Source organism: Syngnathus scovelli, chromosome 13 (genome assembly GCF_024217435.2).
Source record: "Syngnathus scovelli strain Florida chromosome 13, RoL_Ssco_1.2, whole genome shotgun sequence".
In the NCBI taxonomy this organism is placed as follows: Eukaryota; Metazoa; Chordata; class Actinopteri; order Syngnathiformes; family Syngnathidae; genus Syngnathus; species Syngnathus scovelli.
The window spans coordinates 8302568-8319637 of NC_090859.1; the positions used below are offsets into that span (position 1 = coordinate 8302568).

The 17070-nt window shown below is 39.7% G+C and overlaps 1 protein-coding gene across 2 annotated transcripts in view; it reads right to left on the reverse strand.

The window, feature by feature from the left end:
- Positions 1–17070, reverse strand: part of LOC125979904 (astrotactin-2) — a 150406-nt gene that overhangs the window by 7304 nt on the left and 126032 nt on the right. For both annotated transcript variants that reach the window (XM_049738757.2, XM_049738755.2), the window contains exon 20: positions 5495–5636. In XM_049738757.2, coding sequence (XP_049594714.1) covers positions 5495–5636 — 142 coding nt within the window. The remainder of the gene's footprint in view (positions 1–5494; positions 5637–17070) is intronic.

Below are 17070 nucleotides of genomic sequence, written 5' to 3' on the forward strand. Positions count from 1 at the left end.
ACATGCAGATGGATACACAATGACACGAGGAAATTAGAAGGATCGTCTTTTTCCAAACAGACAACATTATCAAAGCCCTGGTGTTTTTTTGTTTTTTTTAATCCATGTCTCGCAGTCATTCCACTGCTGATTAGTTTTATTCCCAACTGCACGCAGTGTTTATTTTATTCTATTTTATTTTGCTTGCTGAGTTGACTCATCTTCAGGAAGATGGTCAACTAAAAGGCTGACCTAGAAATACAAATTCCGTGTAACGTAAATGTATCATGGAGGCTCTATACCCGCCCTAATGGAAGGGGAACTCTAGTTTACTGGAGATTTCTTTATCCTTAACTCGAGGGAATGGATCGTGGTCTTTATGAGGAGGACCAATAATTATAACAAAATGTAAGATTGTCATGTAAGACTTTGATCCACTACTGAAATTATTAAATAGTTGTCACAAACATTGCTGCTGGTCATGTAAACCTACAACATGAAGGCCTATTCTATTTTACTCTATTATAACAAAGGGAGACATTTTATCAAGGCAACTCAGCGTCTATGTTTGCCAACATTTCATAGCTGCGTTTTAAAAGTTGGCTTCAGTCTACCCCAACGGCAATTACAAGGTTGTTATGTGCAGTTATAAAATAGTTTCTGCCAGGACTTTAAAGCCTCTCCGGGGACTTGTCTGTATAGATGTTTTTGTTTGTTGGTTTGAGACAAGAGTGGGATAACTGCTCATTGTGCAAAGACATTAACATATTATGTGCAAATGGAGGGGAAACATTTTTGAGCTTCATTCGCGTATCACTGAAAAGGAACTTTTTTTTGGCAGCGAGTTTGGGTTTCATTCTTAAGACGCATTGAGAGGCGTCACAGGGGGTCGAATAAACAGGGTGTCCGATGATGATAAAGATCGCCTGGGAGCACAAAGAAGCCAAATCGTGGTCTGGCCTGCCACGAGAATGTCAAACATCAAGTATGAAAATTGGCAAGACGCATACAAACCACCGTGGCCACCCACCCTCACTTGAGTTTTCTTTTTTCTTTCACTTTTTCAGGGTGTATGTTATCAAAGACGTAAACATAATCACAGGCGACTAAAAATAAACCCTGACCTTGACCCCAAAGGGCAGCCGTTTCCTCACTAACAGCGGACTTGGCCTTTGTCCCCGATTTAACAAGCTCTCCTGCAAACTAGCTGCTCTTTAGTGCCAAATGTGTCCTTGAAAAAGAGCAAAGTCAGGAACACGCACGTCCACGCGCACACACTTTTAAAGAGGCAAGTTTGTCTGGTGCAACACTTTGGTTCCACACAGGCCCCACAGGTACAAGTCATTCAATTTACCTAACACACACACACACACACACACACACACACACACACACACACAGACACACACGAGTATGACCTTAAGATGCCACGACAAACACCTTGGTCCAACAAACCTGTTAGACCACACAGGTATAATAATAAAATCACACGCAAACACACATTGTCACACGCGTCATTTTAATTAACACACTCACACACACTTGCTGTGTCAAACACTTTGGTCCCAATAAACCTGCATAGTAATTCAATTAACCTAACACACACATATATACAAACAAACACACACATTGGATCTCTGCGAACTGATGAAGACCCCAGACACACAGAAGGTTCTGGCATCTGGCTGGTTGTGTCCTTGTGCCACAGTTAGGTGAAAGCTCAGCAAGCGACAAGGCAGGCAAATGTCGGATTAGCGTGTAAATGAACTCCATTGCCATTAAAGTGAGCAGTTTTCTCATAATCTAACGAGACATACAAGATATGTCCGAACAAGAGATGACAGGACAACAAAGCCCAACAGGAGAGGATGCCTGGCACAAAGTGACAGCGAGCGAGAGAGGATCAATTAGGGCAGTATTTTTGGCATGCGGGTGGACGCCAGGGCAGAAGGGGGACGGACGCCTTTTCCATGACATCAGCAGTTTGGACGCACATCAGTGGAGCTAGCCCACAAATCAATCCGAGCTGCGTAGAATTGTTTCTCGCCGCCGCAAGAATTTGTGGCAGCTTAGAATATCTGAGTGCTTGGAAATCCTCAAATCTTGCAGATCAGCAGCAGCGTCGCGGCCCAAAATAACAGTGACAGCATCTTAAAAATCAACAGTTGAAAATGTATTGAGCAGATAGTTGCAGCCAGTTGGTTTCTTCAACCGCTTTGGCAAGCCAACGGGGCCTCCGCTCGGAATCTGACTCAATGCTGCAATCCATGGGCAATACCTGCTAACTTTTCACGTGGCCATCCGCTTATTACATTTTGGATGGGGAAGAAGACACTGGAAAGAAAAGAAAGAGGAGGCATGGAGGAAATGAAAGAGAGTTGATGTACTGCCGAGCAGAGAGAGAGAGAGAGAGAAAACGAGAGAGCGTAGACAACATATAATACACTCTATCCCCCAAATGCTCATGAGTCATTCTTTGGAAAGGTTGTATGGGTCATTTAAGAACTAACTATCAACCTTTTCTTTGGGGGGTGGAGAGGTCTTGCGCAACAACTGGCACGGAATATCTAATGCGGTCCCCTCAATTACAGTATATGCTGTTAAATCATTTGCATATACATGTCCTACCAATCAAAAGCAGGGAAAATAAGAATTTATTTGAATAATAATCTCCTCCAGGGGTACATCAATAGGGCGAGGAAGCAAAAAGGACAGGAGACGGTTCACACAGGCCAACAATAAGATGGATGGGGTGGTAAAGGAATTTCAACAAATGGACTGTCTGGTCTGGAGACTCACTTTTGTAGACAATTAGAAGCAGCTGAGGAGTAATCAGGAAGATGTTGGGCAGTTTGCAGGAGATGAGGACATTGTCCAACAATGCACACGGTCAAAAACAAACGGGAGGTACAAACCCATCAATCAATGACACATTTTTGGGGGGTATGAATGATTCATGATTCAAGAGGCCATCTTAGTTGCGAAAACAGCGGAGCAAATAATGAGTTCTTCGAACTGCAGTCTTGTGTTCATCGTCATTGTTAACGGAGAAGGATTAGACCTCCATATATATTGGAATTGACTAAATTTAGAAAATGTATTCAGAAACTGTGGGTTGAACATAATTTTGCTGCTGGTAATTACTTTCAGTGTTCCAAACTGAGTGACTGCTGAGGTTCAGGTTTCAATCCTCCTGTGTTCAATTGAGTCTCTCCTAAGAATGACCTACATGAGTAAAGAGTTAACCTGTAGGGAGAAATGATGCACTTTAGTTGAGCATCTCAACATCTACTAAGCCTCCAAAACATTATCACTATGTTGTGCAATTTACTGCATGAGTTTTTAGCAAGCAGGCCTTTTCAAACAGGAGCTTGTCTTATTTGCAAGAGAAAGGCTGCTGCCATATAGCAGCGTCAGTAATGATCAAGTCTGAAATTCCACTGAAAATTTTATCTGGCTACTTACTGAGTAGTGTGTTTGGCTGCAAACACATGTGGCCTCAGACGTAATTTCTACGTAAATTCGGCCCTTATCTGTCCAAAACAACGCTGTGAAGAATGCATAAACAAAGATAAAGTTTGAAATTAGCCTCATTTTTTTTAAGTCCATGTAAGTAGATTTCTTAAGATTTAAATCAAAGCTCATTCCTCAAATATTCCTATCTACTGATAAAGCCATCATTGTGAAGCAAAAATGTTGTTAGAATTGTGTTGTTAAATGAAAAGCTGTGACAAATGTATGTGTTTAGACAAATATCTGTTTTGGTAGAATAATTGCTATGAAGTTAGGATTTTGTAATTGATTAATTTTCTTAGCAAACTGTATCGCTTTGATGTCATGTTTTGATTATCAATGGCTGTGTACATACATACTGTCTAGATGTCATCATTCCTACTGATTTAAATCATGGACCGTTTTTTTTTTTTTTTTTGTGTTTAAGGGGCAAAGGTGAGCTTCTCAAAATAGAGCAATCAATTCTTCCAGTGATAGCCACAACATTATGTGGGCTTGTCTATTATAGGGTAGAAAAGCTAAAGCCTGTTGGTTTGCTTCTCCCTCAAAATACATTGGGACAAAGGTGCAAAACAAAAACAGCACTTGTTGGACAACAGTTGTCTTAAGGAGAACACATGCATTTTGATGAGCGGCACATCATCTGCATAACAGTAGAAGGAAATACCATGTTTTAGTAGGATACAACCAAGGGGCAGCAAATAAAATGAAAACAGCAAGGGCCCCAAAAGAGACCCCTGTGGAATACCATACGCCAGAGGGCCGAGCGGGACCTAGGCTAACACAAAAAGTCTTGCCAGCCAAATAGAATCTATACCACTCTAGAGCACTACCACCAATGTCCTCTTACAATATATTAAGAGATTATTATTATTATATGTGTCTGAAGTTCTATGGGGCTGTGGGCTGACCCGAACGCTCAATTTCTGCACGATGATTGGATGGTGTGTCTGAGGCGGAGCTGAGCTTCCCCTTACTGGGCTAGGTACAGCCAAGATTAGTTTTAAGTCACTCACATGGCTAATCACATTGTTACCACGTTGCCTCTTTTATCAAATTTAAGGAGAAGCCTTAGAGGTTAATTTCTTGGAATCTTGGCAGATTCCGCTATTATTTCCGAGACACCCCTATCTTTGTTACTCCTTGCACATCATTGCAGAATATTGAATATTACCACAAAGCTGATTATGTTTCTTGTTGTGATATCTAGTGCAGTTCACAGTATGATGCTCAAGCACGGTTGTTGTTTTTGGAGTTTACTGTATAGCTTGCCTGCCCAAGTCAGAGGAACCCAATGGTTTGTAAGGATCTGATGAAATATTGCCCAGACAGCAATAAGAAATGGTTCAACCCTTCTATTTATTACTACCTCGGAGAGTCAAACTGAGGCCTCAGATGTTTTGCTTCGGTAAACTTGAAACCTGCCAAAAAAGTTGCTGAAGATCTTCACTGTCAGTTTTCATTACCAAATATCTGCACGTTTTCTAGCAGCACTTTTCTATTTTTGTATTATTGCACCAGAGCTTTGTATAATGATCCTATGTCCATTTTTTTCAGGAATCAAAACAGGTGCCAGTTCACTTTCAAAACTCCATATTGTTCAGGTTTACCAAGCTTGGATGAAGATGTTTTTCTTTGAGCTTCAGAGGCTCGTAACATTTTTGAAACTGGAAGCAAAGGTTGTACAAAAATTCTTGGCTTATGATAGAGGAACATCATAAACACCTTCCAGGTTTGTTCTAAAATTTGGACTCGTTCAACATTACAATTTGATTGTAGTATAGCCAAGGCCTTGTCAAAATCACCTTGCTACTTTGTCCAATGACATACTACAGTTATGTACCGGTACATACTTCCAAGGTTTTTACCCCCCCAAAAAAGTGAACAATGTCTGCTCATGAACAAAACCGTCTAGGTTGAAAATGACCAAATGTTAAAAATAAAAAAAGAAGACAAAAAAACAGTTTTTCCAGGAAAACTTGATAAACAGCATCCAACTTACTTGTAGAGACTGTCAGGCTCCAGGCACTTGAAAACAACGGAATAAAGCAGCGTGTGGGGATGTTCGCCACTCCTTTTACCGGGCACAACACAGGAAGAACCCAAACCCGAGAGGAGATCATCCAACAAGCTCAACACTTCACCTGGCAGGGAGATGGAAATGGACAGAGTTAGTATAAACCAAGGTTCTACAAGAAAGGTCCGTTGGTTTTTTTCTTTACCTATACAGAATATGAAATACTTGGAAAATTTGTAAAACATTTCAAACAAATGTGGCGTGGTTCTGAATAATTTTAAGGAGTAACTGTGAGTATATCTTAAAAAATATGTACATATAAAACTGTATGGTAATAGTTTGCAACCAAGCTGATGTTTTTTTTTTAGGCATATAGCAAGGGTGGCAGCTATTTTCCAGAGCTTGTGGCGATGATGGAAAGGTGGGAGCTATCAAAACAGTTGAAAAGCTCTGAAAAGGTTAGATTTCCAACTATTTCTACACACATGCAAAGGGCAGCTTAGTTTGAGTTTATAACACAAGCGCCAACTTGTAAACACAGGGCTAATCTGGCTGGCAAGCCATAAAGTAAGAAGAGAAGTTCGAGAAAGGACGGAAAAGAACTCCATGAATGAGTGATTTGACCTTTCTGTAGCAATAAACGTGAGCATACAAAAGACTTTCCTAAAATGCATTCCTGTGCTGTTTCTCTTTCGCAGGTTTAACCTTTTCAAATTCAGACAAATTCAGCATATGAGTTGTATTCATATTTGCTGCACTTTTATTATTTATTATTCTAGATATTCGTACATCAATGACACTAATTGGACATAGTATATATTTAAAGGGTGACGAAAGGGTGAAATTTACATTTAAAAAAGACAATAACATAAAACCTATCACATTTCACGTTTGGCATGAATAAGTCATGGTAGCAAAGTAGCTGTCTTGGTGTGCCGGTGTGCCCTTGGGCAAACATGCAAGATTGAATGGAGAAGAGAAGTGAGGCTCCGTTCAAATCTTGCTATAAGTTTCAAAACTGCAGAGTCTACCTCTAAGTTATAAAGTCCGTTTATATTGAAGACCCAAGGGTTTGTTAATTTTTATTTTTTTTTATTTTATATGGCTTGTCTTTTCAATTTTAACTATAATCGACCGACTTGACTTGATAGAAACTGCTCAAAACTTTACAGTTATATTAACTGCTGTTTCTGCTGCCTGCTTTATACTAAATAATCACTCTCACCACCAAAGTAACTTACAGGCCAGCATTTTATGGAATAATAATTATCCCACTCAGACCGCTCAATTAATCATCGATATAACTGCCAACAATCTTTTTACTACATTTTAAATGGTTTAGTTTCATCACGCCTCTGTTTCACCTTTCACTGTGAGTAAATATGAAAAGAATGCCAACTGGGTGCCAGTTTTCAGAGTAAAACAGCGCCGTGAAGAAAAACTGAGGAGGAAAGAAAAATGAGAGCGAAGAAAGGGTGAAAAATAAGTTAATGACACTGCGTGACGGATGAATGATGTCAATCAGTGCTGCAATAATTAGAGCAATGCCTGTCTGCATAAGTAAAAGCTACTCAAGATGGGTCAAAGTGAGTATAGTACGTCATTATCACATACTCTTGACCCATATAAATCCAATGATAGGCCTACTGACTCATGCTTCTCTTGCGTAAGCTTGTCCATGGCATCTGTTTAATCTGGTTCGAGCAAGATGTAGCTCATTGATGGTTTGGCTTCAGCCCTTCCTCTTATATACATGGTAGATCATATATTCAGGGTGAACATTATATAATTATAATTATTATGATTCATATGCATCCAAGTACCACTGATAAACTGCACATGTTACCTTTGAAACATTTATCCAGGTGTAAAAAAATAAATAAAATCATGTTTGTCTTGGTATTGTGAGGATAACTTAGAAAACTGACCCCAAATTTAAAACTATAACTGCCCCATGGAAGTCCAAAACCAAAACATCACACTTAGAGGAATGTGCCTCAATGGTCCAAACTCTCAATTTAGCATTTAGGAAACCATTCTTAAAAGGCTTCAGACCCAAACTTAGCATTTCAGAAACTGTTCCTGAAAGGTCCAAAGGCCAAACTTAACTTTGCTAAAATTGTCCCCTGAAGATATGAAAACAACTTAACGTTTAAGTCACTTTGCTTCAGAAGTCCAAAACCCAAACTTCACATATTCTTACAAGATCTAAACCCCCAAATTAACATTTTGAAAACTGTCCCTCAAAAGTCTGAAAGCTAAATTTGCGGAAACATTGTGATGAAAGTCCATAATCCAAATTTGGGATTTGGGAAATCATTTCTTTAAGGTTCAAAACCGAAACTTAACATTTGAAACTTAACATTTGTCCTTCAACCAACCAAAACCCAAATTTAACACTCACACGATAGTCAAAAATCAAAATTTTAAATTTGTGAAAATGCCCATTTAATGGATAAAACCCAGCAATGATTTATTCCATTTAACCTATGAAAATCAAACACCGATTTGGTGTTTGAGACAGAGCATGGATTAAAACTATTATTAATTGATGTAACTAAATCCATTTGTGGTCTTTTAAAAGCACATATAGTATAACGGGATAGCATGACCCACTTAGGTGGTGACACATGTCAAGGGGTCATAAGTAGATGTCACATGGTACATGTGTCTCTAAGCACGAGAACTTGACAGGGAACAAACAACGAGCTGACAACATCTCAGTGAAGCTTGAGATGGCTACTATATTATCATCCATTTAAGCTCTTTATGTTTGTTTAGAATTAAAAGCCCTTACTGACAGAACCAAACCAACGCATTCCATGGGTCACCAGCGAAAGTATCGGATGTACCATCATAACCACGCTAGAAATGTACTTTTGGCATTCGGTAAATGCCACATTGTGAGAAGCTAACCAAAATGAGGATAAAATGAGGAGATCATTTTACCTGCCTTAATCCTGCATCCACTAAGTGATCTTATGACGAGAAGATGTCAAATCACTTCCAGTTTATTTATTCCAAAACAAAATACAAATGGACCTTCTTGAGGTTTAATGTTGGATAGTAGTTGTATGATTAAAAAATGGGGGCACTTTTTTTGGTATCATTCATTTATACTGTATTTAGATTAGTATGTTATGTCAAAGGGCTATAGACTTACTAACATGGGAAAAATAAAGTGTTTCTTATAAACTATATGTGTGAAATGGGGACCAGTTCACAAGAGGTAGAAAAACACTATTTTTTGGGATCCCGGAGAATCTTCTTTTTAGCACCTGGCCTGAAAAAAACCCAACTCTAACTCCCTGGTGTTACTTGCTTAACACACTTAACACATTTGCAACTAATCAGTGGTGTTACTGTAACGATTAACTTGTGACAGAATGAGAAGTCACATTGTGTAGTGAGGTGGGACTTAAATTGAAACAACGGTGAAAATCAAAATTATTTTTTATCATTTCACACCAGCTCTGGGAAAGTGCAAATATTATATTTTATAATTAGGAATACATTAAAAATGCCAGTCTAACATCATCTGACTCATCTACTGCCCCCCATTTGGTAGTTTAAATGGCTCAAATACCGATTGAAAGTTAGTCGATAGTCAAATTGGAAAATTGTTTGGTAGGGAAACTAATGAAACCCAACCAATGCTCAATAAGCCCAAACACAGTACACAGCTGGCAAAAATTACAGCCCCTAAAATTCTATTACTGTAAAAGCCGTTTTGCGTGTTCTCCGGCTTACATGGCGATTACAAAAAGCTGATGCCAAGGGATCTTTTTTAGAGGCGGAGAGGGAACAAATGATAGCAAATCACAGGGAGGTGCACAGGGACTATGTGTGTGTGTGTTTGTGTGTGTGGGGGGGGGGGGGATGCTCAAATGCATGATGTAATTCCGTTCAATCAAACATATTTGTATACGAAGCGCCTGACCCAGACTAACCCCAGGTTGTGATGTTGTGAGAAGACAAGGAAAAGCCTGGCAAACTGCCGTAACAAAACAGCAAAGAAAACGGATGGGAAGGAAATTCCGATACGATCGTGTCATTTGAACATTATCGTGCTCAAAGGGAACAACAGTCAAAAAAGCACCAATTACACATAATGAGCTACTTTTTATATCTAGCAATTAGGTGCAGAAAGGTATTGTATACATTAACGATGATTATATTAATAGTCCTAGAATTCAGGTGTTAAAGGGATTATCATTTCTGCCAGTGTTTTGGTTTTTGGGCTTGGTGTCCCCATTTCTGCATTTTAGTTTTGTCCAAGAACTTTTGTTTCGGGGCGTCTCTACTCCACATCCAGCAGCTTTACCAACAAAATTCTTATAGCTGCAACAATCAGAAACCATTTCTGGGATGCTCATTTCCATGCTCGTTCATCATCGGGGTCTTGACCTGACTGCATTTTGTAGTAGAGAAATCCTCACTTTTGATGGTGTCTGGCACTTTGCAGAGGTGTTCTCTTCACAGATGAATCCCAGACAACATGTATGGTGTCACGTGGGTGAGTGGTTTGCTGATAACAATGTGTGGATTGTGTTGGCGGCGGGGTCAATAGACATAGGTGCCTTTTACTGACGATTGATTTTGTGGCAAAATATATTGTGTTGTATATAACAATAATTATTATTATTTATCATTATTATTTAGCATGTTTGAGTTGCAGGTGGGGCAGACAAAAAAAATCAAACACTTTATGTTAAGAATCAAATGAATGAAATCAACGTAAGACACCAATGAAAAAATGGGAGACAATTGATCAAAAACAATACTGGGACTCTTCTTGGCTCAACCATTTATGTTTATTGCCTAAGCATGATGTTTAATATGTACATAAAATCTACTACTAGTAGGAATTAATTGCTCTTCAAAGGCAGCCAAGCACGTCGTTCCATTTTTCTTTTTTGGCCGGCAACACAACAGCTCGATCGCTCAACGGCCTGGTTGTCATTATCATGGGTCTTTGCATCACTGTAAGAGTGCTTGCAAATATTCCACTTCATGTATCCTCTTGACTGTATTCTTTTCTTCTCCCTCCAAACATGTGCGCCACTTGTATACGACCCGATCACCACATAAAGAGGATTATGTAAATTACAATTTCAACAGTGATAATTGGAATTTCACAATGTAGTGATGCATTGCCGTCTGTAATCTGGGTCTCAAATTGGACGAACAACTGGGTCCTTTTAATACAAATTGATGGTGTTTTCCTCCTTAGAAAAAAAATCTTTTGGGAAATAATGGAAGCTGCATGTTAAAACTTGGATTAACTGCCACATTGTAAGCAAAAGTTTTAAAGTTTTAAATTGACCTTTGGAAACAATCGCTGTGGTGGCTTGATTTAATTGAAACATTATTAATATCTCTTAAAATATGCTCAAACATTTAATTTTGACCTCATTTAAAACAGGTTTCAGTCAAAGTCCAAAACAAAATATAGGCTAATCTTTCATTTTGGGTTCATATTTTGATAAGCGGTTCAGATAATGAATGGATGTCTGGATTATATCTGACTCCAGAGGAATAGTGCTTCACCAGTTACCAGTCATGAACCTCACCGCATGTCACTCCAAAGTCAGCTGGGATGGACTCCAGCTCACCCACGACTGACGACAAGTGCTTTAGAAAATGGATGGATGGCTCTGACCATTCATCTGTAACGTAGTGGTTAACATAGCAGACAGTGAAACCCCAATGGGAGTGATTTATGCTTAATGCTCCATCCACGTTTGCCCTGTGATTGACTTGAGACCTTGTCGAGGGTGAAAGTATTAAGAGGCACCAAGATTAAGCATCTGGAATTATGATCAATAGGAACTAAGTGTATCTTAGTACATTCAATAGTGCATACCGAGGAAGGATTTATCACTTTCGGTTTTGGATAGCACCTCAAAAACAACGAAAAAAAATGAGTAACTTTCCTACTAAAATGCAACGTTCAAGCTGGTACATTCTTGTGTATCACTGCCAAGTCACCATGAAGAAAGTAAGAGAGCCTTACTCCTATTTATGCCCTTAATAGCAAAATGAATCAGACTCAGTGCCCGGCGTAAATGCGTTCGCTATCGATCAACATAAATTATATCTCGAATTCATCACATTCAAAGATTTTTCTTTCATTGCTGCTGTTGTAAGTGGCCCAAAACAAACAATAATGAATAAGATGTGTAGCTTGTCAAAAATATATTCTGTAGATCAGGGGTGTCTAAACTCATTTTTTTCGTGGGCCGCATTGTAGTCATAGCTTCTTTCGGAGGGTCATTATGACTGTCAACCCAAATAAATGTATGAGCACCTCATATTGTATACAGTAAAAGCTACAAAACAAACTGACAAATAACTCGTTCTCAAATCAGATGAGTAAAAACTGGTCAAATATATAAAGAAAAAAGATATTAGTAAGAGTGAAGACAATTTGAAATTCTAGTAATGACACGAATTTGATGCACAATTTGTCTTCGCGGGCCACATAAAATGATTTGGCGGGCCGGATCTGGCCCCCGGGCCTTGAGTTTGACACCTGTGCTGTAGATCATAGGAGTGGTTAAGCATTAAAAAATGGTAAAGGAAAAGAACGTGACACTGACGACATGTTTGTGAGGAGGCAAAACGGGAAAGAATGGGCGGGAAAAAAAAAGAGAGAGAATGCAGAAACCCCTTGGCCCCCTGCCTGCGATCTGCAATCTGCTGATGGCGAGGCTCGTGATGAGGAGGTGCACGGCATCCATTTTTAGCGATGAGGTCATCTTTAATTAACAAAACAAAGAGAGTCAGCTGTGTCACTCCAATCTGTTATCTGCACCCGTGCTCAAGGACGCCGGTTATCTCCATATAATTCAATCTCTTTGAATGAGGGCTTATCGACGCAATTGTGCAATGATGGCGCACTTACATAAACAAGGGAGTGGGATACCTCGTTGGAACGTGAGGAAACTAAAAGAGAGACGTTCCAAATGTCATGGGCAAAAGGATCAAATGGTTGGTCGCTTTTTTTACACTGCAAAATTGTCTGGGATGACATCATTCCATTTCTCCTGCCCGTTATTCCCGACGGACTCTCGCTTGCCTACATTTTCATACAAACGTTTCACGCTTCCTGCCAATTCTCGCAGTCGCTCCATCCTGACCAGAAAAATAAAACAGGTCTCAAGACACGCACAGAATGGAGCGTAAGTTTTTAATTAGTATTAAACATGCGCACGTGTAAAAGTGTCGCCTCGGCAAAAGTGTGATTTAAAGACACCGAATTAGCGGTTGACAAAACAATGGTATCGAGGAAAGGTGATGAGTGAAGCCAGAAGCTTCGTCATTCACTCGTCAGGTATACGAGGCGCTTTCCACTTAAGCATTTTATGAGACACTTTTCATAACGATTTTGGCACCTTCTCTTTCCCTTTTGGGAACTCACCGTGAGAGACAGGAAATACAGACGTCTGACGTTACAGACTAGGTAAGCCGCTAATCATTCCCATGCCGTCAAAACATAACACACAATTTACTGCTAAACAAACTCTAATGGCGTAAACCATGTGAGGTGTTTTCCTGAATTTGCAAAGCAGAAACCTTAAACATGCAGTTTCTCTCGATCTACCTACGTAGCACTGCTGGATCAATGTGGCCATATTTGGAAATTTATTACGGGTTGAAAGGGCAGGTTAAAAGGCCATGCCTAAAATGTCGAAAAATTACCATTTTTAGACAAAACGCTCTACAACAAGTATGCATATGAGCTGATGAGCAATTTTGACTTTTGCATCAATGTTCCATAATGCCCAACCTGCCACTAATGCATCAGTACCGCTTATTCAAGCGGCTGCTTTATGAACGCTGCCCCTGACTTGGTGTGCCATCTAGAGGACGCCAAAGTAAGACCCCAGTCATTTGGGTCCTTCCCAAGAGCAATCCCAAAGAGGTATTGAAGGGGAAAAGGTAGGTCCAAAACATGTTCTATTAAAATATTCTGATTGCTGTAATCATACTGATCATACTTGCAGATGGACATATTAGAGGAGCTACTGTACTTGACGGGATAAATCTAAGAAACATAGACCTTTTTTTTTGTGTGGGTGAGCGAGTGGTAGCATCTCCTTTACTTTTACCGACTTGCATTGCCAGAATGAAGGTGAACAATGCGAATTTAACTTTGAGCAAATCAGATACGTGGTCACACATCTGACCTGCTCAATTCAATATGACTAAATCAACAATACATTTTCAACAAACTGTGCACGTACGCACACAGGCTTCCATCTCAATGAGAAGGTAATCAGTGATGCCATAAACATGAAACCTGAAAACGTCCTCATTAAAAAGTCAAAGCTAATATGAAGGTACCACCCATATCACTCTTTTTTTTTTCCATCACCATACACAGCCTCAACAATAAGACCCTGGAAGTGATTACATCCATTAACATTATTTTCACTAAGAATTAATCGTTTGTTGTATGATCAGCGTTCTGGAACACAATGTGGTCGACCTTAGTCTGCCCTGTAAGCCGGGCCTCCAATGACTTATCTTCCATTCCTTGACACAGGAAGAAACAGGCCGGGGTGACGTTTTTCTTCACTAACTATTCAAACAGCTCATGTTTGGAGTCCTTTCACTTTTCCACACCCGGCGCACTCAGTCGAGACCACACGCTGTGAATCAGCGAGTCACGATTTACATGCTAATGGGGATGAGTTATCATATTTGAAGACTATAAATGCCATCACAACTCACCTTTACATTTGCTTTTATTCAGCGATTGGGATGATCAACTGCCATCTGTGGTGACCTCATCTTCACCTGCACTTCATCTATGTGAGTCAGTGTTCCTCTCGCCACAGTTGTGGGAACAGGTGATCCCTCTCTGTCTGCTCCAAATCTACGCTTGGCTCCAGAAGTGTTTTTTTGTTACGTCAGGGTCTGTGCATTTTTATGAAAATGACCCCTGGAAAGCCCGTCGTGCTCAATTATGACTAAACAGGATGCGCTGATCAAACACATTTCACATGAACTCATAAATTTGATTTATTTTTGGAATTGCATGACCATCACAACAATGTTTATCTAGAAAATCAGCTCATGACCATAGATTCAGAAAACAACAGGCCCCTCAGTAATATGAGCAATATCATTTAACTCATTCACTGCCAGCACAGTTAAAATGGATATTTGACGTCTATGAGATAACAGATAACAATTATCCATACAAATTAGTGAATGCTAACATTAATAAAATATAGCTGAGAGGATAGCGGCTAAAGCCTGTCAGTGAACGATTTGTACGTTTCATTATTTGACTTTATTACATTTCATTATGTAGTGGCTAACGTTTCATTGTAAATACTAAAAGTGAAAACACAATCGCTGTAAATTCCGAATTGGATTTTACGATGGCCCAATTTAATTCACTTTACATACTGGAACAATATTCTTAAAACCATCCCAACTGGCGTTATGGGAAGGATTGTGTTCCACTTTGCCGATTTGTGTGTCTTCGTGCAAAGGTGAAGAGATTTCATATCCAAGATTTGACAAGGCTGGGCATAAAATGCAAAGACTTTTGGCATAGGTTAAGTTCGCATTGCTCACTGCAGATGCGCATACCACTTAGCAACACAGTCCGGTGCCAGGCGATGTACAGCCAATGACATTAGCAGACACATAAAATCATTCCTGGAGTTTGGATCAAACAGGAGGTAGTCACATCAGCGTCATTTTTGGGATGCTGCCTTTAGATTACATTACATTCACAGGAAAGACACCAAAGGACTTGGATGATTGCACTAATTTACGAATCATGCAGGAAGTTGTTACAGAGGGAAAAAAAAACACATCCAAAGAATCACTGATTATCAACTATAGACTTCAGCTAGACCTCTGACAGTATGTACTGGAGGACAGGTAGCATTTCCTCCTCCTACCGTAGTCTAGACAGCTCTGGCATTCAAAAAATGGCTTGAAAATCCATGGACAGGTTTCCGTGCACATTCCTCAAAGGGTGCACTCTTGTCTGCGTGACTCATGCAGCTGCCTCCAAATCGCCAACTTTAAACCATCATTTTTATTTAGCCTCAGTGAGATGCCATTAACAGGATGTAGGCTGATTCTTCCACCAACTCCCTCAAATGAGAGTAAATTTGCAGGTCAATTTAAATGACACCCATAAATAGGCAGGAAAAAAAAAATCTACTTTAGATAGCCCATGTCTAAAGTCTGATAATAAACAGCAAGACTGAAGGTGAACAAGGTCTTGTAATAGATTCACGGCAGCCATATTGTAGTCCAGAGGAGGCTGAGAATACGGTGGAGATGTTTAAAGTGTTTATTTTTGCCATTTTTGGCCATGTATGCCCAAAAATTAAAATTGTACCAAATACAACTGTTTCTAATATTAGACTGCTTCAAGGGTTAGGAATGCACCTTAGAACAGATAACAATTCAAAGTTGAAACAAGTTGTGACGGAAGAACATCGAGCAGAAGAATTACACTCAAAAGTGCAACAATCATTTAAAAGTCATCCTAAACTAAGTGCACCAATGGAGCCAAACCCAAACATCAAACTGTTTCTTCCAAGTTTGAGCCTTGACTTTTGATTCTGGATTTTTCCTTACCATTGTCAATTGTGGGTTTCTGCAAATCAGGCGACTAATCCTTTATTGCATGTGTACCACTCTTTAGATGTTAGATGTAAGGAAAAGGACCGACTGCTTGGAATCATCACACATACTTGGAAAATATGAAGAAGGAAAAACTCCAGTAAACCACCACGATGCCCCTGAGCAAAGAATTTATCCTGCTCATGGCCAGTGGTGGAAGGTTGGTTAGCCAAGGAATGTGAGTTTCCTTGTCCGTCAAAGTCGAAATTTTGAATGATTGACATTGCGAAATTGTTATTTCACAGTGTCCGAAAAGTGGGCAAGTGAATTCTGGGCTTTTGCTTTCATTAAGTTGTCTTCCATTTTCCTAGGAAGCGCCTTGAAGTTTATCCCTTAAAGACGATGCCAAGTAGGAAGATCGGCCAGTACCAATCCAATAATTTCCAAATAAGTCAGTGTAAGTGTGAGAAAATTATACATCTCAACACTGCACAAGATTATTTGCTGAGTCCAGAGAACAAGATCTCATCATTTTAAGAACCCCCTATTATTTCATAAATCTTCCGCTGCAATGCCATCCAAGTATGTATCACTGATTTCTGTCCTACCCGAGTCGGAGAACAATGGCGGCGTTAAGCAAGCTCGCCGTTTTCGGAATTTACCCTTAAAGTGGAGGCCACCCGAGTGCATGGCGGTCACTGCTGATAATTCACGGTGGACAATTCGCATGAGGCATTTGCCAAATGAACTGCGCCTCCATGCAAATTCACTCTCATAACCGTTGCCATTTTTTTTTCCCTCAAACACATCATTCCACCAGTTTTCCAGAACTGTAGGAGTGCCCGGTATAATCACACACTTTATTAATGGTAGAGAGGGGGGGCGAAGGTGAAAAATGAAGATCAAGATGTCTAATCTGTAATAGACGCTTTGCAACGACATGATTTATAGTGGTGACT